This window comes from Seriola lalandi, unplaced genomic scaffold, assembly GCF_002814215.2.
Source record: "Seriola lalandi dorsalis isolate HSWRI2012SDOR001 ecotype SW California unplaced genomic scaffold, Sedor1 jcf7180002054777, whole genome shotgun sequence".
Classification (NCBI taxonomy): domain Eukaryota; kingdom Metazoa; phylum Chordata; class Actinopteri; order Carangiformes; family Carangidae; genus Seriola; species Seriola lalandi.
In genome coordinates, this window is record NW_019525330.1 from 486,848 (window position 1) to 514,841 (window position 27,994).

Genomic DNA, 27,994 nt, shown 5'->3' on the forward strand with positions numbered 1-27,994 from the left:
ACGTGAATGCAGCACGTACACACTAGAAACCCTTGAGTTGGTACAGTCGGAATGCTGGCCAAGGACATATTTAACTTTATTGAGATATAAATCATGTTAAATTAGTTTCTTATACTTTGTTAACTATACATGTATGTGAAATGACACATGTTAATGTTTTAAAGTGATATTAATTTGACGCAAGTATAACATGTCTGTAAGATAATAAGTTATTCGTCACCCCAAACATTCCGACAGTGGATTCGTCCGTCGTTAGGCCTTTGCAGTAGGGAGTTGTTTGGCGGACCCCGCAAGTTTTCCTTTACTTTACATGTTATTTTTGTTTGTCGTAAAAAGGGTAAATTTGTCTATTTTAGCTTCAAGTGCTTCGTTTTTTATTCTGTGAGTCGACGGACCATAATAACAAAGTGTTTTGGGCGTGGTACACAACTACACAGCTTAAGAGGAAAGGAAGGAAAGCATCGGTGAGTCGGACTGACCGCTGCTGAGCTTATGATGCCGACGTTGCGGGACAGCACCATGTCCCACCCCGGCGAGAATTCCCACCAAGTCCGGGTGAAAGCCTATTACAAAGGGTAAGAAATCGTTGTTTCTCCAAGCATGTAATCGATGTTGTTAATAAGCCAACTAGTATACGGTTTCGACTTGTAAAGGCAGCTAACCAGTTGGCTAATATTAGCTAACTCAGCTAACGGCTTGCTAATGTTGGGTACCAGGTTTAGGTAAACTTGACCAGGCAGTCAGACAGGTGAAACTGTCCAGGCACGCTGCCAGTTTAAAGCCAGATTCTCTGTATTACTTAATTAATGTGTCAGCTAGACAGCAAACTTGTCAAGTGGTTTTAAGTCAGTAAAGATGAGTTGTTGACCGAGCTAACAGTTGTTAGCAGTGGCTACTAGTTTTGGTATCTGTCTGTAACTAGCTCACTTTGATAAGGTGTACAACTGCCTGGAATGTTATTATTGATTGACTCACATTATTTTCCAGCTGGCACTTTTGGCAAGTTAACATACGTGTAAAGATTGATGTTATGTCGTTTAGGGATGGGCAGGAAATCAATGCAGTGAGAGCATCAATCAGAGCATTGATGTTGATACTATCACAGCAACAGAGTTGCAGAAAATCAATTTAAGTTGTGTTGCTTCACTGTTATTTTCATCTGGTATTATCGAGAAATACTTTACACACCAAAACTATATGCCGCATTTCACTACTGCAACTGCAACTATCACTGTTTTGTAAACTACCAATCAATCTACCTTTTATTTTCTGGATTACTTATTTCTAAGCAAAATGGCCCAATACCGTGAACCACAGACCAAGGAGATGTATTCAAATTTGTTGTTTTATGCGAACAACAGTTCAAAACTCAAAGAGATTGAATTTATTACAGTGTAATATTGAGAAAAGTAAGTTATCACATTTGAGAAGCTGGAACATTTGTTGGCATATTTGTTTTTTCCTCATTAGAAGACTTGAATAATTATATATATTATATTAGTTATTGCTGACTATTCTGTTCCATTGATGGACTAATCAATTTATTATGTACTTGTTTCAGCTCCAGCCCTAAACCTAACCAGTCATCTATGCAACATATAACCATAATCTGGTGATTACATTAAGTAACATTATTTGATAGGGAAAGACTTGGACACAAGAGAAGCATGTGGTTATAAACAATAAATATTATAGCAAGAAACAACAAGAAATATCAGTGTACTTTACATCCCTGATCATACTGAATATATGATCATTGAATATGGAAATGCCAGTGCTTTGAGTTTTTGTCATACCAAATAAGAGTCAATGATTACCGTCCAGCCTGACTGAGGTAGTTATGTTATTTTAGTTTTGCACTTGATGCGGTGATGGAAATCATTTGTCACCTAGTTGTGTGACACTCCCTGTTCCACTTTTTCTGTTTGATGGAGCCAGTGATTGGAGCCCAGCCAAGACTTGAAAAACGTGTAGTGCAAGTCACATCAACCAGACCTATTGTATGTCTCACTGGCTCTGTGACTCACCTCAGGAACTCTGTTATGTGTGTTGATCATCAGATGTCATGTTGCAGAGCAAAGCATGTGAAGTATTTATGAGGTTGCTGCTCAGGAATCTCAGCAATGTTGGCAAAGAGGTAATGCAGTAAAAATGGTCTGGTCATTTGATTATCAGGATGCATTAAACTGAGATTTCATCATTGTTGTTGTTGTTTCCCTACAGATATCAGGACTGGGAGTTAAACGAGTTATAATGCTCCAAATCAATGAATTAGATCAGTACTGACAGATCAGGTCGTAGCCACATATCCTTACTGTTTTCTTACTGTTGTAAAGCTGTAACAACACACCCAACAATGTAATTAAAACGTGCTAGTCACTAGTGTCTGAGTATGAACAACTCCACACATAGTGATTAAGAAATCTAACATTAGAGCTGAAAGAGTTAGTCAACTAATTGATTAGTTGATCATCAGAAAAAAATCTGCAACTATTATGGTAATTGATTAATCGTGTTATTCATTTTTCAAGGAATAACTTGATAAAGAGTTGAGACATTATCTGGCTTCCCCCTTCTATTAGTCATATATAATAAAAGTAATGATGGGCTCAAATCGGTTTAGGGTTAGCTCTGCAAAGTTGTTTATTCATAATCTTTTGACATGATTAATGATAGTATTTGACTAATAAAAAAAAATAAACGTCAGATTTATCAATTGTTAGTTGCAGCCCTAGTAATCATGTTATGCTCAATCTCTTTGTTTCAAAGTAGCAATCAGTGAAATCACCTGATGGAGTGATTTGTTTTACTGGTTAGTTTCTTGATGTAAGACAGTAGATATTAGATCTATATGGATATTTTAAAACATCCTTTAAATCTCGGCAACATGCAAATACAAAATTAAATCAGACTCTTTCAATGGCTTTACTCTGTAGTAAAGTCTCAGCTTATCCGTTTTCAGTACAGTGTTCTTTTTGAGTCCATTATTTATGTGCATGTCTGTTGTCAGTCAGCATCAGCAGACTGGTGTCAGCCTGTAGCAGTCTCAGCCTTTCACTAGGTTGTCTTCATGTTGCTCTCATTCACACCGATGGTCAGTAGACAAGGCTGCAGAGGCACTGATCACATGACAAGAAACTGACAGTGGTGTTGATACTGTACGGTGGTAGTGGATGGACTGAAACATAGAAGAATAGAGTGTCGTAGGACTCTTTGTGCCAATCAACATTTTCAGTTTACAACAATATAAAACAACAACATTTTAGATTTTTACTTGAAAATTGATGATTTATCAGAATAGTAAAAGTAATTTTATTTTCTGTTGATTGACTAATTGGTTAATTGTTTAGGCTCTCAAGTGTAGCAATGTTGAGAACTCTGTATAAACCATACATTGTCTATAGAAAGTGAACACATTAGTGTACTACACTTACAGTTTGCTTTTTAAGTTTTGGTGAGTGCTAGATTTTTTTTATTGCACCACTCCTGCTCTGACTCTGGGATACTGGGTATCTCTCAATATCAAGTCAAATATTTGCATAATTTGATATTTTTTTATTATTTTTTTCTCATGTAATACAGCTGCACAGTGGCCACCTTTGCCCTACTTGTAGGCTTGACAGTTTAATAGTTTTTTGTATGTATTTCAAGTATTTAAACAGAGCACAGTGAAATGTTTCTTTTTTGACAGCTGTCAAACAAGAGTGAAAATTTTATATATAGCTGTAAGTAATTGAAGCTAAGTAATACTTTTGTGGCTTTAAATTTTTTTTCTAGCTATCATATGTTGTATGAATTATATTTTGTCAGAAGGACCAGTTCTCTGTAGAAGTAAAACAAGAATTTCACAAAGAGTGCATCTTCTGTGTCAATGAGTTTTTTGAGGTGGAAAATATATTTCTTGTTCTTTGAAGACTCTTCTGACGCATTGTTCTTTCTGTGTTTACCAGTCAGCTTAGCTTAGCCCCATATTGACAATGTTGTCATTTGAATTTAAAACTTTTTTGTAAGCCTATGTCTTAACGTTCAGCTCAAATTATGTCTTACATAAGACTGAGCTGTGTATTCTGCAGCTGGTCTTCCTGGAAAAGAATACAAATTTCTGTATGCCACTGCCAGTGTGTCACCATCTCAGGCCAGAAAGAGCACTGTTTTTCAGAGTTGCCAACACTGACTAACATAAGGTTTCTTATGCGCCAGATCAACTTCAGGATTCCTGTGTAAAGCATGTTGTTTGGCAGGAAAATGGGATTACACCGACTCGACGAAGCAGTTCAGTTATTTTCCTCCTTTTGAAAGGAGTTGCTCTTCTTTTTCAAAGACTCCACCATCTGCATCAGGGCTTGAAGGCTTGGCTTTGTTCAGAATATGGGAAGCATTCCTTGTCTTGCTGTTTACTTTTACTCTGAAAACCCCTCAAGCACAGAACCACAAAGTCATACAACCCCCCACCCCCACCCATCCACCAACACACACTTACGATTGTAGTTACCGAGTCTGAGTATTACTGACTCTCAGCTTCTGATGATGCATGTAATGTATTGTCTGTGGTGTATTGTCTACACATCCTACACAGTGTGTGTAATACAGCTCAAGTGTTTGCGTACACATGTCTGTCTCTCTGTTGTTCCAACTGACCTTGTACCCAGGCTCAGCGGGGGTACGTTTGGTTGGTGCTATTGTGCTGTGAGGCTCAAGGCTCCCTCCTGTTAAGCACCACAGGTGGTGTTGCTTGGAGACGACAGAATCCTACAGTCTGGACCGGTAGATCTGTGTTTCATTCACCCTGACTTTACTGGGGTTGGAGTGGGATGGTTGAGGTTTTTTTTTTTTTTCAGAGGATAGGGTTGGGATAAGTGGCTGTTTTGGTGACTTCAACTTGAGCAGGTGCATTTCTGTTTTTCCATCAGTGTGCGTCTCTGTTAGCATTTGATTCCTGTTCTCTGAGCGTGTGCATGAGGGTTGTGTGAAGGTGTTGCAGGGGGCATACCCAAGCGTGGCAGTGCTGACAGAGAGATGGATGGTCCTAGGTGCTCATGGAAGCCCAGAGAGGCACCCTGACCCTTCTTCCTGCTTGAGCGCTCAGCAGTGACGAATGGCTTCATGCTGCGCAGATGGGGCTGCAGAGTCCTACTCACGGCAGTTAAGACGCCAGGGGCACAGGCCAACACTCCCCTCCACTTCCTCCTCCTCCTCCTCCTCCTTTAATTAAGCTGTACTGTAGGACAATACTGAGCGAAGGAATGCCACTTCCTCCCAGTTAGTCACCAGTGATGAAGCTCCCGGCAGCTCACAGAACAATTCTTCTGCCTTAGTCACTCTGAGGAATCCCACAGCTTACTCTTCTTTGTGTCAACACAGGTGCTACTACTACTACTACTTTTTGATCTGATTTTGAAGTTTCTTTTTGGCTAATGTTGTGTTATTAATGAGTTAAAAAGGCAGTATTGGCTAATGCATTTTCCATATCAAAGGAAGCAGCACAGAAGTCACAAAACAGCTGAGGTGTCACCTACAATTCAGTTAAGGTCAGTTCAGCCAATACCAGGGCTGCGACAAAGAATCATTTTTATCTACCGGACGATTGATATTAAAATTTGGCATTTTTTAATAGTTAAAAATGCCCATCAAGCCTATCACAGAGTTCAAGGTGACATATTCACATTACTTGTTGTTTTCAAGCAACAATTAAAAGCCAAAGGTTATTCAGTTTAACATCATAGGACTCTAAGGAAACCATAAAAATGACTAAAAGTGATTATTCAATGCTAATTAATTTACTTGTTGACATAAGTTACATAACAGTTAGTTACATAAGTTGATCAACTTATGTATTAATTAACGAATTGTATCAGCTCTCTTAAACAAGTTTGCCATATTTTCAGTGATGCTTCAGTGATATTACAATAGAGAAACTAATATTTTTAATAATAATATATTTCTTAAATTGCAAGTAGTCTGTTGATCATATTTTTGATCAATTCTTTAGTCTATTAAATGTAAAAAAAAGAGGAAAATTATGAAAAACAAGTTCTGAGAGTCCTCTGTGATGCCTTCACATGTTCTGTCGGAACCACAGTCCAAACCCAAAGAGATTTTATTTAAAATGATATAAAACACAGAAAACCAGCAAACTATGTCTATTATTTTTTATTAATTAGTCTGATACTTACTCTGCTGAATATTTTCTCGATCCATTTCTTTGTATTTAACATATCACAAAATGGTAAACTAAACCTATAACAATTTCCCAGAGCCGAATATTTCAAAATATTCAAATTGCTTGTTTTCCTCCTCCCAGTAGTCTATTTTTAGCATCAAATCAAATCTGTACATCAGTTTAAAAATGATAACACTCCAGTCTCAAAAAGTGAAAAATCTTGGGTGAAAGTATTTTGAGTCCCTGCTGTCGTTGTATTTTTATACCTCCATAGTCTCTTCCAGCTTCCTGTAACTGTTGTAGCTATTAGCTGAGCCTGTATCTGTGTCACAGTGGATGCTGTTTGAGGCAACTGAGACGTGGTTTAACTTTAATTACAGTGTAGACAAACAGTATTTAATGAACACCCACAGATCAGATCCAGTTACACGTGCTACAGTTAAAGTCACCTGCTGCCATTAATACGCTTCCTGGATTGTCGACAGTCACAGTGTGGGAACTGAGGTGTGTATAGAGTTCATGCACTTTCTATCTTCTGATGTTATCAGGGGTTTAAGAGGAAGTTGTGTTGCCATGCTGGGTGTAGAGGAGAGATCAGACTGTAGGAGTGTTGTTGCCAGTCTATTCCTCCCCCCTCTCACAGGCAATGATTAACACCACAAGGATGGAGGAAGCGGGTGAGAAAATAGAGGGAGGAAGGAGGAGAAGGCATCAGTCTGAGCTTTGCATTAGTTTATTCTTGCTCAGAAAGCTTTATTCATTCTTGATGTGTGACTTTTAGACAGTTTAATATTGGCATTGAGGAGGCTGCACTCTTTAGAGGCATGCAACACTAATGTGAAACTGAAATATCAGCCAATAAATCACAGCCTAGTGTATATTTATGTGTTTGCTCCTGGCAAGGACTGACCCTACAGTGACCTTACACACTATACACTGTCCTTGGACTTGTACAGTAGCTGTCCTTGAAAGTGTGCACTGTTTGCCCCATGTGCTGGGATTTTATCATCCTGCTATCAAGCTCTCAAGTTGATGAAAATCTGGGTCCACCTTTGATGTTGGCAGTAAAGGGAGTAAGAGGAGTTTATCCTTGCAGGTCACTCCCTGGCTGGTGGTTTTTATACATCACCCCCTCCTTATATCTATTTGCTGTGCTCCCCTCGTTTTTGCCTCCCCGCTTGCTCCTGATCCTGACCCCTGAGCTCAGACTCCTGTCGCCTGCAAACCTGTAAAAGCTCATGTGTACAATCTCCATCCCCCACCTTGGGTCATAAACACAGCTGAGGCTGGCCACAGGGCTGGGAGCAGGCGACATCAATCTTAACGCTGCCATGAAATGATGACGGACAGATGATCCTGTCCACAGGGATAGATGCTCTACGTTTTTCTTATCCCACCTCTCACCGTAATGTTTGAGTGTTTTTGTTTATGTCAGTGTGAACTGAAGAGGCAAGGTGTGATGTACTTGTTGATTACGGGCAGTAAGCCAAGTGTTGAGGGGTTTTTTTTCCTGCTTCTCAGGGAAGTAATGGAGTGCAGTGGTAAACAGTGAGCCTTAACCACAGCGATCACAATCATCTATGACTCATTCTGTTTTTGCTTGTGTCTCTCCCTCTCTCTCTCCCTCTCTCTGCCTCCCTCACTCTTTTGCAGTCTTTCTCGCGCTTGTTTTTGCTCTCTTTCTCACACCCACAATCATGCTGTACAGATGAATGCACACACAAATGTGACAGACTGCGAGACAGTGACTCACACACGGCAGTGTTTGGGGAAAAAAATGACGCTCTCGCACCTCTTTTTTTTTTCCCTCTCCATCGAAAGTGTGCCACTCTCCCAAGTTTTTTCTTTGAACGCATCAGTGAGAGGGAGGGAGTTGGAAAGATTTAATGACAAATAATAATAAGTGCCCTAATTATTGATCAGTGGATTAATGAGTTGGTCAGATATCAAATAAAAATAGCAACCTTTTTCTGATACCAGCTTCTCGAATGTGAAGATTTGCTGCTTTTTTCTGTTTAACTTGATTTTAAATTGTGTATCTTTTGGTCAAAACAAGCAAGATGTCATGGATTTTGGGAAGCTTTGATAGATTTTCACTATTCTGTGTTATTTTATTGAAGAAAACAATCAACAGATTAATAGATAATGATTAATAATCAAAATAAATTATGAGTGTGTTATCTTTAGTGTGTGTGTGTGTTTGTGCTTTTGTTAAATTGTTTGAATTAAATAATCACATGGTCAAGAGGAAATTATTTCTGGCTTATGGCCTACGAGTTGTAAATTTGCTGTTTTTCTTACTTTTATAGTAGTGATAGTAAATTGAATATTTTTGAGTTTTGGACTATGCTGGATTAACATGTCAACTTGGCATTTTTAACCATTTTAATTAATTGATTAATTGAAAGAAAGAAATTCAGATTAATTGATAATTAGAATAATCATTAGCTGTGTTTTTTAATGAGATGGCAATCAGTTTTATAATTGGTACTCAATAGAAGAAGCTATACGCTTACAAAGATGAATACATTTTAAATGTTTCTAATGACATTGGTTGCTTTGGAATTACTACAGATAATAGTTTCTGTGTTGGTGGTGGTAGATTTTATTCTTATTCTGTTATTAGCTTACTATTTAATCGCATCTATGTAATGGTCAATTATACTTATTCGTCTTTTCTACAGGGACATCATGATTACCCATTTTGAGCCATCCATTTCATATGAGGGTCTGTACGGGGAAGTGAGGGACATGTGCTCCATGGACAACGACCAGCTCTTCACCATGAAGTGGATCGATGAGGAAGGTACGACTCCCTTACCCTCGACCCTTCACTGTTTCTCTCCACTTGTACTTCACGTGGAGGAATGAGAGAAATGCTGATGTTTTTACAAAATTCTCCTTACATGAAAAATATACAAACTAAACAAAAGTCTAGTTGAAGATTACACACCACATCATCAAATAGATTTAACAACCAATGAATCCACTGTCTGATTTTGCCAGAATTTGCCACCGTGGTATGTGTTAACATGAACACACGTGCACTACCATTTCACTTGACTGTAAGGCTCAGTCTTTTCTTGTCTGTCAAGAAAGTGTACGCCCCCCCCCCCAATTCCTTGTTGTCAGCCAGTTAGTCAGGCAGCAGTAATAGTGTCAAAGGAAAGATGGAGCCATCAGATTGCTCTGCTCAGGATAAGGTCAGCCTGCCTAAACTCATTAGACTCAGATCAGCTCCCACTGATTGCCACCCACATACAGTCATTGCAGTCATTAGCCTGTCTGAGACAGAAAAGCTGCTTGATGGGTGTAATGAAGTACTCTGTCAGTGGTTGCTGTCTCTCCTACTGCCCCATCCATGGAAACCGCAAACATGGCTGTGCAATGTGAACTCAAGTCATGATTACAATAATTAGAAAATGTACCTTTATACCCTTTATAACCCTAGTTATAAAAATAGTTAACCACCGGAAAGGTTGTGTTAAATGTGATCTGCTGAGCTTTGAAACTGAATTTTGAATCCCCATGTATCATAAACTTGTTGAGGTAATTTCCATGTAAACACAAACAACAATAGAAAACATTAATCTGTAACTTGATTAGAAGACTCGGGTAGACTGACATAATAGGTCAATTGTCAAAAATACTTTTCACCTGGAGTGCATCCCTTATCAGACATGACGCTCCTTTCAGTCACAGTCATGGATACAAAATACCACCTGTAGAATGTGTGAGTGTGTACTGAAATAAAATTATTATTTTATTTAATATTGTCAGCCAACTGCAAAGTTACAGTAACAGTGCATGATGCTGTTTGGTTGGTGTGAAATTCACAACACCAAATTAAATATCTTTTGGTTTTGGACTATTGGCATATTGGCTATTAAAGACAAACGATTATTACTTGGTTAATAAATAAAATAGTCGGCAGATTAATTGACGACAAAAATAATCGTTACTTGCTCCCATAAGTGGATATCTTGGTAAAAAAAAAAAAAAACAACCTAGAAATTGATGACGCATTTGATGTTATCATTGTCACAGTCCACCCACAAGTTCTATATCAACCAGAAGTTTGTATCATTTTAAATATACGTTGTTTGTCATAGTTTCTGTTTTCGAGCTATTTATAAAGTCGGAGGTTTGTCGTTGTGATTAGTTGTGTGAAACACTAAGAATAGAATTTCTGGCCTCAGTGTTAACTCACACTTCAACTTCGACTTCTCCATGCGTGTTGCACTACACCTGACTCCTCCTGTTAATGATAAGGAAATAATTAGATCTGCCTCTGAGTGGTATTTTAATTATTGACTTAGATCAGTGTACAAATACAGCTGGGCAATTAAAAGGAAAGAATTTGAAATGGCAGCATTGACTACTGCCGTCTCCTACGCTCCTGCTCACACCCACACGCTTTTTTCAATGTTTACTTAAAGTTCATGCATTACAATTCATATCACACCTGCAGTGGTTAGACAGAAGTGTTTTTAAATGTCATGTCTCTACAGCATAACTCACCGTTTACACTTGCAGCCTTTTGCTCTGGGAACTGGAAATTACAGTTTTCGTACCACTCAATTGTCTCTACTTTGTTATTGCTTGTCTTGTTGCTCTGTGCATTTAAAAGTAACCTGGCCATTGTCAGCTTTCTACAGTAACCTGATCTCTTAAATGCCATGTAAATGAGAAGCTTGGTTTCCCTTACTGGGTTTCTAATAGGGTTTTCACATATTGGCATGTGAAATCTGAAAACTTGATAATATGTATGAAAAAATGATAAGAAAAAGGATGGAGTCTTGGATTTGTGAGGGACAAAATCTTGATTAAAAGAAGGTAAAACAAAACAAAAACATTTTGGCTTCCACTACTGATTATTTTTTTTATTGTCCATTCATTTGTTTATTAATGTTTTTGTCCATAAAATGTCAGAAAAAATTAACAATAGTAGTTATTTCAATTCAATGTGCAAAGATATTTCATTTGTTGTTGTGTATGACAAAGATGAGCATCAGGTTCTCACATATTAGTCTTTGGAACTAGCAAATGTTTTTGTTGAAAATATGAACATAAAATCATTATGCCATTATCAAAATAGTTGCCAAGGTAAAAAAAAAGCTCTCAATAGAGAGTCTGTCCTTTCACTGTGCTGTCAGTTGAAATGCTCAAACAAAAAAGGAAGATACTGTCTTCTGCCTGCAGCGTCATGTCGCACTAATATACTTAAAATGTGACTGCCTTTGCTCCACTAAAGCAACATCTAATTCAATTAATTGGGAGTTTAGCAGGAATAACATTAGTGCAGAGGATGTAAAACATTCTCCAATTTCTGTCCCTCACCCGATTTCTTCCTGTAACCTGTAAGTATGGTGAATGACATCCGGTATGTCTTCCACTCTTAGGTGACCCCTGCACAGTGTCGTCTCAGCTGGAGCTGGAGGAAGCGTTGCGTCTCTACGAACTCAACAAAGACTCAGAGCTCATTATCCATGGTGAGTCTTACTGCTTTTCACACAGAGTTTATTTAGAACGACATATACAGTTTCACAGTTTGACTCATAGGATGTTCTTGTTTACTGTCGCCAGTAAGATGTTGATTCAGTCCAGGTGCTTGGACATTAAGAGGTCCAGATGAGAAGCCTGTTATCTGTGACTCTATGCTCTCCTGCTGCTCCACTCACCTCTCAGTGGAGCCTTTTATGACAGTCAGGTTTGCTGCATTTTATCTGTGCTCATTGATCTACAGTACACCAGACCTGAGGCTCAACATCACAGCTGATGAGCAGTGCCAACACAGATCATCCAGCCAGTTGTGCCAGGCACGCAACTTGACTTGTTAGCACTTAACTGCCTGCCAGTATGAGTAATTAGTGTCTAGTGATATTAGAAATAATCACTCAGGCAGTTGTACTGTATATCATGCAAAATGTGTTGTTGTAATCTAAAACAATGCTTTACAATGAAACCTAAATAAAGCACTTAGCACCTGGTCACTCTGTCATACGTATTACAGTACAGTATAAGTAAAACCTGATGATGACGGTGCAACAATAATGCAAAATAGACATTTAGATTTGGTTTACTTGGAGTCTGGAAGTGTTTATCTGTCTGAAAATTGTTTGAATGGGACTTTTCTTCTCTTTTTCTGGCACAATGTCAAGCCACAAAAATGCAAATTGCATATTTCGATTTGGTTCACCATCAATCCAAAAACTCTCTGGGTTTAATGGTGAGCCTGTGTTGCTGTTGCTTGCTTTGAAGTTCTTTTCCTTTTCCATTTCTGTCCGCTTTAACATGAACACAGACGTCTAGATACTGTACACAACACAGATGCATCAAAACATATGGCTAATGTCGCACTGACTTGTGAAAACAACATAATTTCCCCTGTTGACGTCTGTCTATGTGCCCTTGAGCTACTTCACTTCCTTGTCTAAGCTTAGCCTTTTTGACAAATAGTTGTGCAACTTCATGAATGTAGAGGTCAGGGCTAACTCTGATGCTGGGGGGGGGGCATTTGATTGACAGGCCATGTGTGTGTATAAGCGTGTAACCTGGGGGTAGCGAGGACAGGGGCTGTTGGGGCTAATGTAAAGTTTTAATCAAATCAGAGGTGAGGGGTCAAGAGTACAGTGGATGCTGGATGCCAGCGTGACGGCAGAGGATGAATGGAGGAGGGGGAGAGGGGGAGAGGATGTGACGGTGCCGCGGGGGGTCGCCTTGTCTGCTCGTTAACGAGCTCGTCCGCTGGAGCCCACGCTTCGCCTCTGACTCACACTGCCCCCAGTCTAGCTCAGCATGTCTCTGTCTTTTACACACAAATAATCTTTGCCGGCTTCTTTAAGATTGTGTTTTTCCCCCCTTTTCTTTTTATGCTGCACACAAACATGTTTGCACTGTCATAAAAACATGAGTGAATTTCATCACTAACCCCTCGAGGCGACAGGTTTGCTACAGGTACTCTTAACTGCCGTCATGATGAGAGGAAGTGAAGTGTACCCAGCAGCAGACAAACACTCTCACATGAATGTTGTCAGTCTTCCCACCCTAAGATGAAATGAGGATAATATAAAGACTTTCTAAATGTAATGATGTCTTCTGTTCCTCTCAGTGTTCCCATGTGTACCAGAGAAACCTGGCATGCCCTGTCCAGGAGAAGACAGTGAGTTTAACCTTTTACTTGTTAGTTTTACCTGATTTTACAGCTGTAGTCCCAAATAGACCTGAATTTAATTTACGTTTTAAATTGCATGCATTTCAGCGAATACATTTATCCTTTATAGATTGTCAAAATGGCAGAGTCAAACTTATTAGCTCAAATAAGGGTCAGTATATTTTTGTGAAAGGATCAATTAATTTCAAAGCCTGAGGTCGTATATCAGACTTTGTTAACCTGCATGAGAAATTGAAGTGTTAATTGAACATCTTGACATTATTGTAGGTGTAGAAAAGGTTTGAGAATGTCTGAAGAAAATGTGCACACAAATTGTATCAGTGATGAGGTTACACAGCATCCAAGAAAAAACTCATTTAAACATTAGGCTACAGATTCAAAGCAGAAAACTGCGCTCAAAATTCCCACACTCTGTTACACACACACACTTTTAGTCACAAATAGAGCTCAACTGTTAAATTGGCCACTTGGATACATGGTCTGATTTTATCTCATTAAAGACATATTGTGTATGTGGCAGCCGATAAATGACAAGCAGTTCAATTACAGACAATTACATAGAAATATATTTTACAAAGCAAATCAAAAGAATCAAATACAGTGATGAATAGAGAAGCCACAGTTTGTCCACTAGAAACAAGTGATTTTTCAACTGTAAAATTTTCTGTCTTGTTCATTTGTTGGCATGCATACACACAGGTAAAGCTCTTTTTCCTCCCCACAGAGTCCATATATCGGCGTGGAGCCCGGCGCTGGAGGAAGCTTTACTACGCCAGCGGTCACGCCTTTCAGGCCAAACGCTTTAACAGGGTGAGACATGACTTTCAGTTTTGTTCCACAATATTTTTGCACTGGAAGGTCTTTCACTCGTGCTTTATTGGCTTTAAATATTTTTATTCTGTATATTAAAAGTTATGTGTTTCTCATATTTGACTTTTTCATTGTTGAATTATTGTAATAGGGAAAGTATCTGCTGTGAAAAACATTTCAAGCTTATGTGCATTTGAAAGACAATGAGACATCTACTGCCCTTCAGCAATTTGTCTTTGTATGGACTGATAGAGTGAGACGGTTGATGGTGACACAGAACAATAGCTTTGGTTGGATTTTATTCTAGACCAGCAGGAGTGCATATTTCAGTAACCAGTACAGTCTCCGTAGCATCTTCTTGAATATAATGTGTGCATGTTTGTGATGATTTTTCTCCATCCCCCCTCCTGAGCAGCGAGCACATTGTGCCATCTGTACAGACCGGATCTGGGGTCTGGGAAGACAAGGCTACAAATGCATCAACTGCAAACTGCTGGTGCACAAGAAGTGCCACAAACTGGTCACAGTGGAGTGTGGCAGACCGATGATCCAGGTTAGGGCTGTGACAAATGTCATACTCATTAGCTTGATGGTGTGAAGTGGCTCATTATCATCCATGACTCATACATACTGTACTCTGTTTCTGTGCTGATTATACTTAATGGTGAATGTTGCTGTCTAGGAACCAATCATGCCAGGGCCACCATCGAGTCAATTAGACCAAACTGAACAGCCAGGTAACACACACACACACACACAAATGAAGATTTTAATTTGACTCATTGCCTGCAGCTCCTAACTCCTGTTCCTCAAAGCCAGGGCAGGCGATATTCTATATTTTCTATATTTTCAGTTGATATCGCATGCTAGTGGGTATTTATGGCAGCAGGACGGTGTATGTGTGATTGAGAAACAAAAAGCACAAAAAAACTCAGGAAGATTCAAAGGTGTTTTTAAACAACAATGGAGCTCTGTGGCACAGAGGAATATCAGACTTTAGGCTGCACTTGTTACTTAAATCAATTCATTGCTAATTCCAGTCTTTTCATGGGATTTATTGCCTTTAAGTGAAAAATAGATAACCTCTATTATCCTTCAAGAATAAATAAAAAGATCTCAAGTGGTTGCTGGCGTCTGTGTATCTTTATTTCACCCAGACTACATGTCTGGGTCGAAGCTGCATTTGGGGTTTTACCTACAGCACCAGACTTAAGTCCAGTCAGGTGGTTGAGAGGCTGACTGGAATGAGAGAGCTTAGGATCATTGTTGCTATTGTTAGGGAGGTATCTGAAGCTCCTTCTAGATGCGCACAGGCGACCTGGGTAGTTGTGGGGCACAATGGTGGAGACACTTGGATGGAATTTTTTTAACTAGAGCTTCTTTTTAAATGCATATATGCTAAAATAAACCTAATAATGTTTAAACTTCAATTGTTTATAGTGTGAGAGTACTCATATTATATGACAATGCATGTACAAGCATTTCTTCTATGTATCTATCTACAGAATAGAGTTACTTTATTTTGTTGCTGTTATTTTAAATATTCTGGTGGTGTTATATTGTGGATACAAAAGGGTATTTTCTTGTCTAACCAGGCAGAGAGAAATTACTCAGGCACTGCAAGGCTGTGAACAAAGCATCTGACAGTCTATCACCTACTTTCTCTCCTTCTTCTCTCATCTCTCCTATTTCTTTCCCCTCTCCTGCCTCCCCCTCTCCTTCTGTCTGTCTGTCACTTTCTCCTCTCTTCTCTCAGGCCCTCAGAATAAAGACTCCAGAGAAAGCTTGACTTACGATGGAGAAGAGAAAGAGGTGAGAGAGAAATCTTTTCAAACACTGTTGATGTATGACTCACAGTCTGTCAACCTGTCATGTTGACTAGATGGATATGTGTGTGTGTGTGTGTGTGTGTGTATATGTGTGTGTGTATGTGTATGTGTGTGTGTGTGTGTGTGTGTCTGTGTGTGTGTATTCAGACAGAGAAAAAACTGTTTACGTGAGAAGGAGAAAGAATAAGATCACCTGTAATTGGAAGCAGGCTTTAGTCCACTTATTTTGCTAGGCTGTACATTTGGGCGATCCTTCTCCCACCTGCTGTGGATATGTGATATAGAGAGCATACAGATGCAGGCACTTTTGCAGTGCTGTGGGTATTGATTTCCTTTGGTGGAGCTAATAAAGTAACCTTTTATCACAGCTCTTAACACCAGAGGCTGATTAATGGCCCAAGATGTAGTTTGGGTTTGGGGTGGGGGTTTGTTGAACGGAGCAGGAGAGCTGGAGATGGATAAAGAAAGGATCGAGTTGGACACAGATAGACATAGATAAAAGAGAGCAAGCCAAATGATCTTATCTACGGGTCCATGTATGACTCTGGGGAAGGCAGGTTGTCATGTGAAGGGAGGTTAGATGGATAGCTAGTGGAAACGGTTCAGTACAGAATAGATTATAGGAGAGGAGGGATGAGTGAGGAAGATAGGTGAGGAGATGGTGAAGGTGGTTTTCAGGTTCACAGAGAAGAAGGACTGTGATACAGCGAGTGCCTCCTCTTACCGAGGCAGCATAATGGTGTTTAATTAAGACAAGAAGATCATTACAAAGATTTATTTTCAAAAAGTGGAGCTGGAAGCAGTTTAAACTTCATTTACAAAATCACCCAAAGGAAATCACCCTCTTGCCCAAACCAAATCATTCGTTCGATCAATACTTCAATGAAAAAAAAACTATCTTTCTTGCTTTTCCCTCCATAACTTCCTCCCAGGCACGGAGCAGTAGAGACACGGGGAAATCGCCTTCGAGTCTGGGCCTAGCAGACTTCGATCTGCTGAGGGTGATTGGAAGAGGCAGCTACGCCAAGGTGCTGTTGGTGCAGCTGAAGAAGACCGAGCGTATCTACGCCATGAAGGTGGTCAAGAAGGAGCTGGTCAATGACGATGAGGTAAACAAGAATAGCAGTAAACAATGCTGATTTTTGTCATGAAAAAAAGGAGTGAAAAATTGCCATCAGCTTCCCAGAACCCGAAGTTACATATTCACAATTTTCAAGAAGCAGCAAAAATACTCACAATGAACAATCCAGGACCAGGAATTGATGATTATTATTATTTGTTAAAAAAAAACTGGCTTCAGTGATTAATAACTATCAAAATAGTTGCAATAAATTTTCTGGTTTCAGCTCTAGACATTTTCATATTATCTTATTTATTTATAGCAGAACAAGTGACTCGGTACACTGCATCTTTTAGTTTGGTTAGACCAGCCATCTGCTTTGGGAGGTGTAAAGGTGTACATCCACTTAAGAAACTGCCTGTTTAAGTCTGTACAGTGTGACAATAACAGAACACTTTATCTATTGACATGTGAGAAGGTTAGTTAATAGCGTGGTCATCAGCCTTATGTCACTGCCATGTATAATTAATGTAATTAGCACAATCAATGGGAGCTGTTATTCATAACACAGTGAACATTTGTCTCATTCGATTGTGTCTTGTCTGAAACACTTTGAGGCAAGTTGACAGACTTCTTTGAAGCCATCAGTCTTTCTAAAAAGGTTTAGATAAACCATCATGTCATCAAAAATTGATCTAGGCGAACACATGTAGCAGCACAGCCAGCGGCAATTGGAGTAGTTAGCCTTGATTAGATGCACTTAGCGTGATTGACAAATTGACAAGTGCCTGTCGATCAATGGTGAAGTGTTCTGCTGTCCCTGCCCTGTCAGCGTGAGCAGCATCCGTGTCCAGACATATAATCATCCAGCCATCGATGGAGGCCTGGTGATGCTTCTACTGGCTCAGCCATTTTCTTCTGTCGCTGGCCACCATACATGAGCGAACTTCGAGCTTTGTAGCATGGTCGATCGAGCTCTGTGCTTATTCAGCTTTTACAAGTTCAAGGGTACTATGTGAGACAGATCTCTGATTGACATTTGGTTGTGTCTTTGTGTGTTCCTCTTCCAGGACATTGACTGGGTCCAAACAGAAAAGCACGTCTTTGAGCAGGCCTCTAATCATCCCTTCTTGGTGGGCCTCCACTCCTGTTTCCAGACAGAAAGCAGGTGATGGCATTTTCCCCTGTGCGTGTCACATGGTTACTTCACGGCTTGGGAAAGTCGGCAAGAATGTGGGGAAAAACAATCAAGTTTGACATCTTGATTTGAAAATGTAACAAAATAACCTTTAAAGTCACAGAGAAGCCACCAGACCTGCGCCAGCCTTTCTTGCATTTTTTAGATCAGGAGGTGGAGCATAATGGTTCAATGAATCAGCTAGACCTCAACCACATGCTTTGTAAATGTAAACAAACTTTTAGTCAGCTGACATCCAAACAGTCACATCCTACTACAATACTGCTCTGTTGAGCAACCACTAGCAAACAGTCAGCTGAGGGTTGCTGTTCACCCCACATCACATTTGAGAGGATAAATTTATGTATCTTCCCCTGAGTTCAAGATGAGTCACCAACAATATAATACTTGCAGAATACTTGCAGGAAGATAAGAGCAAAGTATTTTTATATAAACTATACCAAAAGATGATTTTGAACACGAGATAAATGAACAATCAACACTTTGACGCAATGTATTTTTCATTGGACTATGGTGGTTAACTGCCCTGTCATAAAAAGTCATAAACAAATGTCAAAATTGCCATATGAATTACAAAACAATATGTATGAGTGATTTCAGTAAGAGTGTTTCCTCCCCTATGGCTCCTGTGGTTTATGTAAACAGACCACTTTATTGAGGTTCGGAAAAGAGTGCAGTTATGGTTAAGGTTAAAGGAAGATCCCCATCAAGGTGAAAGCCCCTGATTTCAAATCTTGGGCATTTCTTTATGACATTAAACATTCAAAACACACAAATGACTTAATAGCTAAATCCAGCAAAGTCCAGAAAGAAAAAAATCCTTGGTATGAACAGATTTGATTGATTGATTGATTGATTGATTGATTGATTGATTGATTGGTAGCAAGGAAACACCCCCACAAGTATTATTACCTTTTTCCAAATTCATACCTGTCAGAAAAGCTCACAAGAAATGTCAAGTAAATAAGGGAAATGCCAAACTGTATCAAGCTGAAGGAAATGAGGAATTCAGCATTTTCTAAACTCCTCAGAAATCACACAAAATTCTCAACTCCTCTGCCTTTTTTGTTTTTATTTTAGTTTTTGTTGACATTTTGTGTCCAAGAAGTTGGAGTGGGTGTGTCTGCTTATGTGCTTTTTTTTTTCTCTTTTAGTTACTGATCATTGATGTTAAGAATCGTATTTTTGAAGTTTTCAGGTCCTCATCCTCATCCTGGTCCCATGCAAATGACTAATTATGTGTCGAAGTGAAAAGATAAACTCAGTATTTCCCTCTTTCACAGGCTCTTCTTTGTTATTGAATATGTGAACGGTGGAGATCTCATGTTCCACATGCAGAGACAAAGGAAACTCCCAGAAGAACACGCCAGGTAAAATCATTCAAAAGAATAAGACTAATGCCATTTATTTTCTGTTAGTAGTCATATGTGATTTTGAGAAACTGCTCATTCCCCTTTTCAGATTCTACTCAGCAGAGATCAGTCTTGCGCTTAACTACCTCCACGAACGAGGAATCATCTACAGAGATCTGAAACTAGACAATGTGCTGCTGGACTCAGAGGGACACATCAAACTTACAGACTACGGCATGTGCAAGGTGTGGTTTTTCAGGCTCTCTTGATATCATAATGGACTTTGGATAAAAGAACTTGCGAAGCTGCAGAAGAGTCAGTTTACAGGCCGCTGAGATGATCTCACAGCTTATGATATTTTTTGTTTTTGCAGGAGGGCTTGAGACCAGGCGATACAACGAGCACTTTCTGTGGTACCCCCAATTACATCGCCCCAGAAATACTCAGAGGAGAGGATTACGGTGAGAATTACAACACACAAGCACTTACCAGACATGCTATCTGATGATTTGGTGTGATACAGAATATGAGGCATTGTGCAGGAATATCTGAGATGCTGATTGCGTTATGGATGTGCAGTGGTGCAGTATCTGGGTTATCGACACCATTTAAAAGGTCTTATTCAAGTAAATATACATACTATAAAAACAAAGAAGAAAAGCAAGCAAAAAAAACCCAAGAAAAAATAAGGTCAAAACTTAAAGGAATAGAAAATCGGAAACAAAGGCTAAAATTGAGCAAAGGAACTAAATCAATAGAATAGAATCAACAAAGGAACAAATATATTTGAAAGAAACAATAAGAATGATAATTAAAGCAATTGTGACCTCCTCTGAATGAATGCTGCTTTTATCTTAACTCCTTATTATATATATATATACATGACTTAAACAAATGGAATTTAGGTTCACTAATGTGTATGGGTCACAGTTAATACCTTTCAGCTGTTAGGGACAAAGATGTAGTTACAAGCGTTCAGTCAAACATCATTTTCTACATCATAAGTGTGTGCTGCACTTACATGCATCTACAAACACAATACAATAAAAATAGAAAAAAGAGCTCCCTGGTTACCAAAAGTGGTATCATAGCAACAAGTTCCACTGTTCAAGGATCATACCAGTGTTTTTGCATGTTAACTCATTTTTTACATGTGAGCACAATAGGCCTTTTTCCACAACAACATTTTAACTGGTCACAATGGGGGAAAGCACATGAGTGAATGATATAATAAACGAAGCCTGAACTCCATTCAGCTGCTTCAGTGTCAGAGTCCTGCTATTGTACATGCTGGCCAATTTTCACAATGTCATGAAAATACCAATACAGGCATGTGCAATGCACTATAATCTTTAGACCCATAATGGTCCCCTGTGCAGAAAATAGAAACCAGCTAAGTTTGCTTATTTTGATCTTGAAGACAAACAGTTAAGTTGTTGAGTTGATCTGACAAATGGTTTTGCCTCAGACTTTAAAAAGTACGAGAGGTGTGAGAAACTATCAAAAAAGGAATTACCCGGGAAAGTCTTTGTATGCTATCAGGAATTGGTTCAGATAGGGGATTTCATTTTGGATCCTGTTCCCTGACTTTAACAAATCTCTCATCAAACCTTTTATCTCCCTTCAGCCTTTTTAAACATTAGATATATATGCTGCTCATCTTATTTCCTGGTTGTAGGCACAGGTTTTGAACACTGATGAGGCTGCCCACAAAAGCTGTTGTATTTCTGCCCTCTCAGCCTGCTAAAGAGATTAAATGGTTGTTTTGAACACTGCCATTCATTCTGCTGCTTCGAACATCCTTTTTCTATCTGTGTTTCCTTCTTGTCATAAATATAATCTGTCACGTACAATGTGTGTGTGTCTTCAGGGTTCAGTGTGGACTGGTGGGCGCTTGGCGTGCTGATGTTCGAGATGATGGCGGGCCGGTCGCCCTTCGACATCGTCGGGAGTTCCGACAACCCGGACCAGAACACAGAAGACTACCTCTTCCAAGGTAAAACACTCACCGCTGAGATTCAGAACTGGAGGAAAAAACAGCTCTGTGGAAAGCATGTAACACCTTTGTATTGACACCTTTCTAAGGGCTTTCTCTCGGTACCAGACACATACCATCTGTTACAGGGAAATGTGTGAATACATGTGTGTTTTTGTCGTAAATACAGTCTCACAATGTGTCTGTTTTCTTATAACTGCCTGGCAATGTTGAATAGCTGGGAATTAAAATGTCCCACTTGACAGACTAAGTCATATTTCAAGACACTTCTATCAAAAACTATTGACACCGCATTGAAAGGCTCTTTAATGTATGTTCAACATGAGGATACCTGACAGGATTGAACTCTTACTCATAAGTGCAGCAGTGTCAGTTCTGTCCTCTGTCATTTTAGCCCCAGGGGACTGTCTGTCTCACCCTCTCCTCTTCTTGTGCACCCCTCCCCTCTCCCCTTTTCTCTCACCTCCTGCAGTTATATTGGAAAAACAAATCAGAATCCCCCGCTCGTTGTCAGTCAAAGCCGCCAGCGTCCTCAAGGGATTTCTCAACAAGGTAAGAAGGGGTCAGATAGGCCTGGATCAATCTTATACAGTGTTTGCTCCTGCTGGCCCTTGACAAAGATATTATTATGGCCTCAGTCGAAAGTGCCCTCTCTCGCTGTCTTGCATTTCTGTACTTCCCCTTCCTCTCTGTGTCTCAATGTGGCTCTTGTCCCTTTTCATCCACACTTTATACACTTTTTAAACTTTTTTGCTCACCAAACTCCTCTTTTCCACCTTTCTTGCAAATTCTCTCCTTTCTCACCTTCTCCACCTTTTCTTTCCTGTTGTCTGACTCTTTGTCTCTCTCCAACACCATCATGTCTGTTGTCTTTCAACCTACTCTCACCCTCTCTCCCACAGGATCCCAAGGAGCGTCTAGGCTGCCACCCTCAGACAGGCTTTGCGGACATCATGGGCCATCCATTCTTCCGCAATGTCGACTGGGACCTTGTGAGTCATTCACTTTCATTTCCTCTCTCTCTCCACCTTCTCCTTTTCCTGAATCACCTCATGCTTCGCTTTAATCACGAATTTCATCATAATTTGTAATGAAGGAAATCAGTACTGGTGCATGCCGTGTGCCAAATAGGTCAAAATCAATCCATGTATCGATCCTACAGAGAAAGAAAAATGGAAAGATGCTACTTGACAGCAGAAGGTCAAATCTAAGTGCATGGGGTCACCCTCTCTCCCCTGCCCTGCAGGCGTAGAAGCTCTGTCAAAGCTGAGGATTATTAGCGATGAGATGAGACAAGACTCCACGTCCTTGTGCAAAGCAGGCACACAGAAAACAGAAACAAGAAACAAACAGGCCAGGCAGAAGACTGACAACAGCAGATAGGCTGACTAACCGAGACAGGAATCCAAAGATGGAAAGGCATGAGCGGAGACACATCACTCACTGACTGACCGTCTTCACGACGAAGCTGAAACGTTGAATTCTGGATGTATGTTTCCTATTCTTATATCACACAGGGAAGTCTTTTGAGCGATCAGATGGTGAAACAACAATTCATGTTCAGAAGGAAGCCATTAATTAAAGTCTAATTTCAGCTTCATTGTTAAGGAATAATTGTATTTTAAGTTCCTTGTGAAGTAAAATACTGAAATAGACTAAGCTTCAGTCAAATTCCAGTAGTCTCAGAGGTTGGTGTTACTTTTTCTCAAGCTGTGGTATGTATCTTCGAGACGGTAACGCTCGTGGGGTGCTCCCAGTCAGCTGTGGTGAGTGAGGAGGGTCAAACACGATGCGGGTTATCTTGTTTGGTCCTACAGCTACTGTGGCACAAGTCTCACAACATTTTAATGATGGTTATCAGAGGACTGTGTCACAACATGCAGAGCATCACACCCTGCTGCATATGGAGCTGCGTAGCTTCAGAGCAGTCAGAGTGTCCATGGTCATAAGGTTTCAGCCTATCAGTGTCCAATAAAATATGAATATGAAATTAAAGTTGGAACCTTCAAGGCAAAATGGGTAGAAGAAAAACTAATAATTTATATATTTGAATGTGAAGAGAAAAACAAATCTCGCTCTCCAGAGTTGGATTTGAATTGAATGACACACTGAAACCATCAACAGTTAGTGAGTTCATTTACTGTCAGAAACTACATCAAGAAGTAACATAACAAAAGTGCCAATCAGGACACCAGAAAATTTCCAAAGCACTGAAATATATTCACATGTGCAACCCATGTGTATTTCCGATGCTTTAAAACTATGAGAGTGTTGTTATGATCAAGTGGAGCAGGTTGTTGGAAATTAACATGTGGGCATGTATTTACGGTTAGTCTGCACAGATGGTGAAGACCTGAAAGACCTTTTGTGATTTGCCTCAAAGGGAAATATAAATAACACCGACTTGACTTGACTTGACTATATTAAGCAAGTAACACTTATGAGAATCCCAGTGAAAGTCAAACCAGAACTAATGACACTCAGAGTTATTTATGAAGCTTCCTGTTCTCAGTTTCAGAGATGAGTAACATCATCATCATTTCAGAGTGAATAAGATTCCTGTTACATGACACCTTGAACCGTAGAATGAAACTTAAGTCTTAGTTGTGGTGTGTTGTCAACACATTAAAAAGATTAACAGGCTGATCTAGATATAGTTTCTTACAAGACTGCAAAATGACAATTATTTTCAGTATTGATTAATCTGTTGATTTATTTTTTAATATAAGATTAGTCTATAAAAAGTCAGGTAAAAAAGCACATTGCTAGAACTCAAGTTGATAAGAATAAAAAGTCCAAAACACAAAGATATTCACTCTACAATAATAAAACACAATAAATCTGACACATTTTTGGATTATGTGCTTGAAAAGTGAAATTAATCAATTATCAAAATAGCTAGCAATCTATCTGTGTTGATAGATGAATTTATGAATCCTCTAATGGTTAAAGAAACCTCTTAAATTGAACTTGGTGAACCAGCAGAACCGTGACATGCTGTTGTATCCTTAATTTAATCCTTAATTAACTCAGTTGAACTGGTTTAGTTCAAAAGTTTGAACTGCTTTGTATCAAAATGTCTGTAGAGAACAGGAAGTGTAGTTATGAAACTCTGCACAGGTGTAAATGATTCGGCATGTTTCATCTTCAGAGGCAGACAGAAGTGACTTTAACAAATGACAGACACATGCACCGGTGGACGAACAGACAGGCAGCCAGACAGACAGACCTTCAGACCTTCAGACAGACAGGGCAGCTTGTCAGGGATCACCATGACCTCTTTTTCCCTGTTTGGTCTGGAGCAGAAACCCAGCAGTCGGTCAGAGTGTCTGGGGAGATCAGCTTACACCTACCCCACCACCACCACCACCACCCCCACCCCCACCCCTCACCCTCTCCCTCTCCCAACACACGCACACACAGCGACACACACTAACCTTAAAGTTTGCCCTGCAGTGCACCTGTTGACCTGCAGTGGGAGCAGTTGTTGGCTTGCTTGAGTGTGAGGTGAGGGGTTGAAGTACAGGTTCCTCATGAAGGCTTTAATCAAAGATGTTGGTCAGTCACATGAAGGATTTATTTATGGAAATAGGATACTTCTACACATAAACATTCGTGGCTTATAAAATATTATTATAGCTATATTTGCTTTTTCTTTCACTTTTTCTGTCCGGTCTGTTTTTGCTATTGTGCAAGTGTATGTCGAATGCGTTGTGTGTCATCCTTGTCCTTTGTCTGTCTTTGTATTGTATTACTGTCTATTTTTGTCATGTCCGTGAAATTTTCACTTTATTTTTCATCCTTTTGCAACGGTAAAAGAAAATGAAACTGAATACAAATCTAAGGAGGGATGGCCCTAAGAAAGACTGAAGTGTCTTTATGTTTTTATGTTGTTTTCAATGCGTTTTAAATAAATAATAGACTTGTCTCTAGACCAGTTTACAGTTTGACTATTACTCTAGGGCTGGAACAACTATTTCCTCCATCAATTAATCTAGTGATTATTTTGGCTAATGTAATCATTTAGTCTATAAAATGTCAAAGTAGCAGCAAATAACAGAATAACAAAGGATGAATGAATTATCAAAATAATTGTTGACTATTTGATTGACTAATTATTGCAGCTTTAGTTTTGATTTTTAAAAAGAACAATGAGAAGCAAGTGATATCTCTAACTTGCACACACACATGTTTAGAAATTAACATAGTTCAGCCCTATCAAAGTACCTGCAGATTAATTTTGATTATGATCAACTAATCAGACTAATCGTCGTTGTAGCTCAGTATTACTCTTCATACTCAGTTATCACATGTGTTTTTAATGTTCCCACCTGTTGTCTGTGTTGTTATTTCAGCTGGAGCAGAAGCAGGTGGTCCCTCCGTTCAAGCCCAACATCTCAGGGGAATTTGGACTGGACAACTTTGATGCCCAGTTCACTAACGAGCCCATCCAGCTTACGCCTGATGACGAGTGAGTTCCCATTTCACTGGCTCCCTCTTTCATCCTATTATGATCTAATATAAAACTTGTAATTTACATGTGTCTTTGTTCATCGCAGTGACGTTGTCAAGAAGATTGACCAGTCTGAGTTTGAAGGATTCGAGTACATCAATCCACTCCTGATGTCGGCGGAGGAATGTGTGTGAGGGCTGTGACGTCTGTGCCCATATACCCCCCCACCCACAACAGACACACACACACACACACACACACACACACACACACACTCATGCACGTGTTACATGGTGTCTCAGTGTCTTCAGGCTGCATGGTTACAAGACAACCCGACGACATCAACCTTCTGTTCGAGGGCCGCACATGCACAGTAGAACGCTTATTTGCCAAAACCAGTCTCACACTCTGCCATTTATAACCACTTGCCCTTAAGCCTACCTTCTTTCTTAATTATTTTTATATCATGTAAATCTGCACTGATATCAATTTTACTCATCGGGGCCTCTTTATCAGTAGCCAACGAGGCTACAAAGTTCTTCCAAGGTTGCTGTACACCGGGGTGCGAGAGATGAGGCACATCCCCTGACAGATGAACTGAGCATCTTCTCCTTCCAGCTGGTGGGGTGTTTTCAATGCATATTTTATTTGTGCACATATATATATATATATATGAAACTACTATTGAGGATAAACATTAGACAAGGCATTTTTTTTAGCTTCAAGCCACAGTCGGACAAAACTGACAACTTAAATCATCATAAAGTCGTTTTGAATTTTGCTTTGTCCCAACATCCCTTCTGTAGAGGAAACAGAATCATAACACTAGCATTTAAAAAAAGAAAAAGATAAAAATCTATATATTTTTCTCATGTTTTATTTAACAACATAGCAGTCATCATGTGTGTTGTTCTGAGTGTTAACAGAACCAAAAAAAAAAGTTCAGGCTTTGTCGTTTAGATAAATGCTCAACATCTGGAAAATAGAGTGAGTCTACTTCGAGTCCCTCCTCCCAGAATGAAGGAATTTAAACAGCAGTATCCAACCAACACTAATAATGAGTGAATACTCAAAACTGTGAATGAAAGAGCTTGTTATGCCGGGAAATGGGCTGGAAGAGTAGCACATAGTACCTGAACGCTGGAGCACAGGTTTAATTTTACTGTGCAGACCATCCATGAAATATACATTTACACAGGACCAAAAAAACATTTTTCTGAAAAATGTCTTGCTGGTACGTATTAGAAGGTACAGTATATATACGAAAGATGTGCTGTCCGAAGTCATAGAATTTATATATTCAGATTTTTTTTTGCTAATTTTTAATACTATGCCTTTCTGAAAGTTATGGTCTGTTATCTTTTTTGTACTTTCTCCATTCCATGTATGTCTTTTTATTGTAAATCAAAAATACCAAGTGATAGTTGAAACAAGAGCTCAGTAGAGAGTCATGACACAGTGCAGTTGTGGTCCTGAAACGTGGCTCGAGAACTGTAATCTGTCTGCTGTGCTCCATTTTTACCATATCTAACCCACAGTTCATCAGATATTTTGTAAAAGTGCTTTAAAGCATATAAAAGCTCTGAAGAGCAACTCTCTACCCCTCGACTAATGACACTAAGTGATGACGCATGAAGCTTCTGTCTACTTGGAAAATATTTTTGGGCTCACATGGTGACAGGAGGAATTCATTCATCTGTTATACATGTTACTTCTGCTTTATTGTTACGTTTTTGTGAATCGGGTTTAATTATGAATTTTTTTATCACTACATGATTCCAAAATGTTACTGGGGTGAACCCGGTGGAAACACTCTTGTTGTATTTGTTATGTTTTGGGGGTGTTTACCGCCCACAGGACTCTGCTGAACTTTATTATTAGTGTGCAAAGAAAAAACACAGATGTTAAAATAAACATTTTATTTCTCTCCTTGTGGTAATAAGTGATTGTGTCATTCATTTC

General features: G+C 39.4%; 1 protein-coding gene across 1 annotated transcript; it reads left to right on the forward strand.

The window, feature by feature from the left end:
- The first annotated feature begins 248 nt into the window (after nt 1-248).
- Nucleotides 249-27,974, forward strand: prkci (protein kinase C, iota). Its single transcript, XM_023425409.2, has 18 exons — nt 249-575; nt 8,845-8,966; nt 11,563-11,652; nt 13,272-13,322; nt 14,059-14,144; nt 14,560-14,697; nt 14,827-14,881; nt 15,901-15,956; nt 16,906-17,082; nt 18,104-18,201; nt 19,515-19,601; nt 19,693-19,828; nt 19,957-20,044; nt 21,454-21,579; nt 22,052-22,131; nt 22,482-22,571; nt 25,935-26,050; nt 26,139-27,974. Exons 1-18 carry the CDS (start codon nt 493-495, stop codon nt 26,224-26,226), a joined length of 1,767 nt encoding a protein of 588 aa, XP_023281177.1. The 5' UTR covers nt 249-492; the 3' UTR covers nt 26,227-27,974.
- Nucleotides 27,975-27,994: the final 20 nt, after the last annotated feature.

Excerpts from the sequence above, each read along its gene's own strand:
- prkci (XM_023425409.2), top strand. The coding sequence starts at position 493 with ATGATGCCGACGTTGCGGGACAGCACCATGTCCCACCCCGGCGAGAAT. Across the intron at positions 15,957-16,905 it reads ACGATGGAGAAGAGAAAGAG|GCACGGAGCAGTAGAGACAC; the intron begins GTGAGAGAGAAA and ends ACTTCCTCCCAG. Across the intron at positions 19,602-19,692 it reads CTCCCAGAAGAACACGCCAG|ATTCTACTCAGCAGAGATCA; the intron begins GTAAAATCATTC and ends TCCCCTTTTCAG.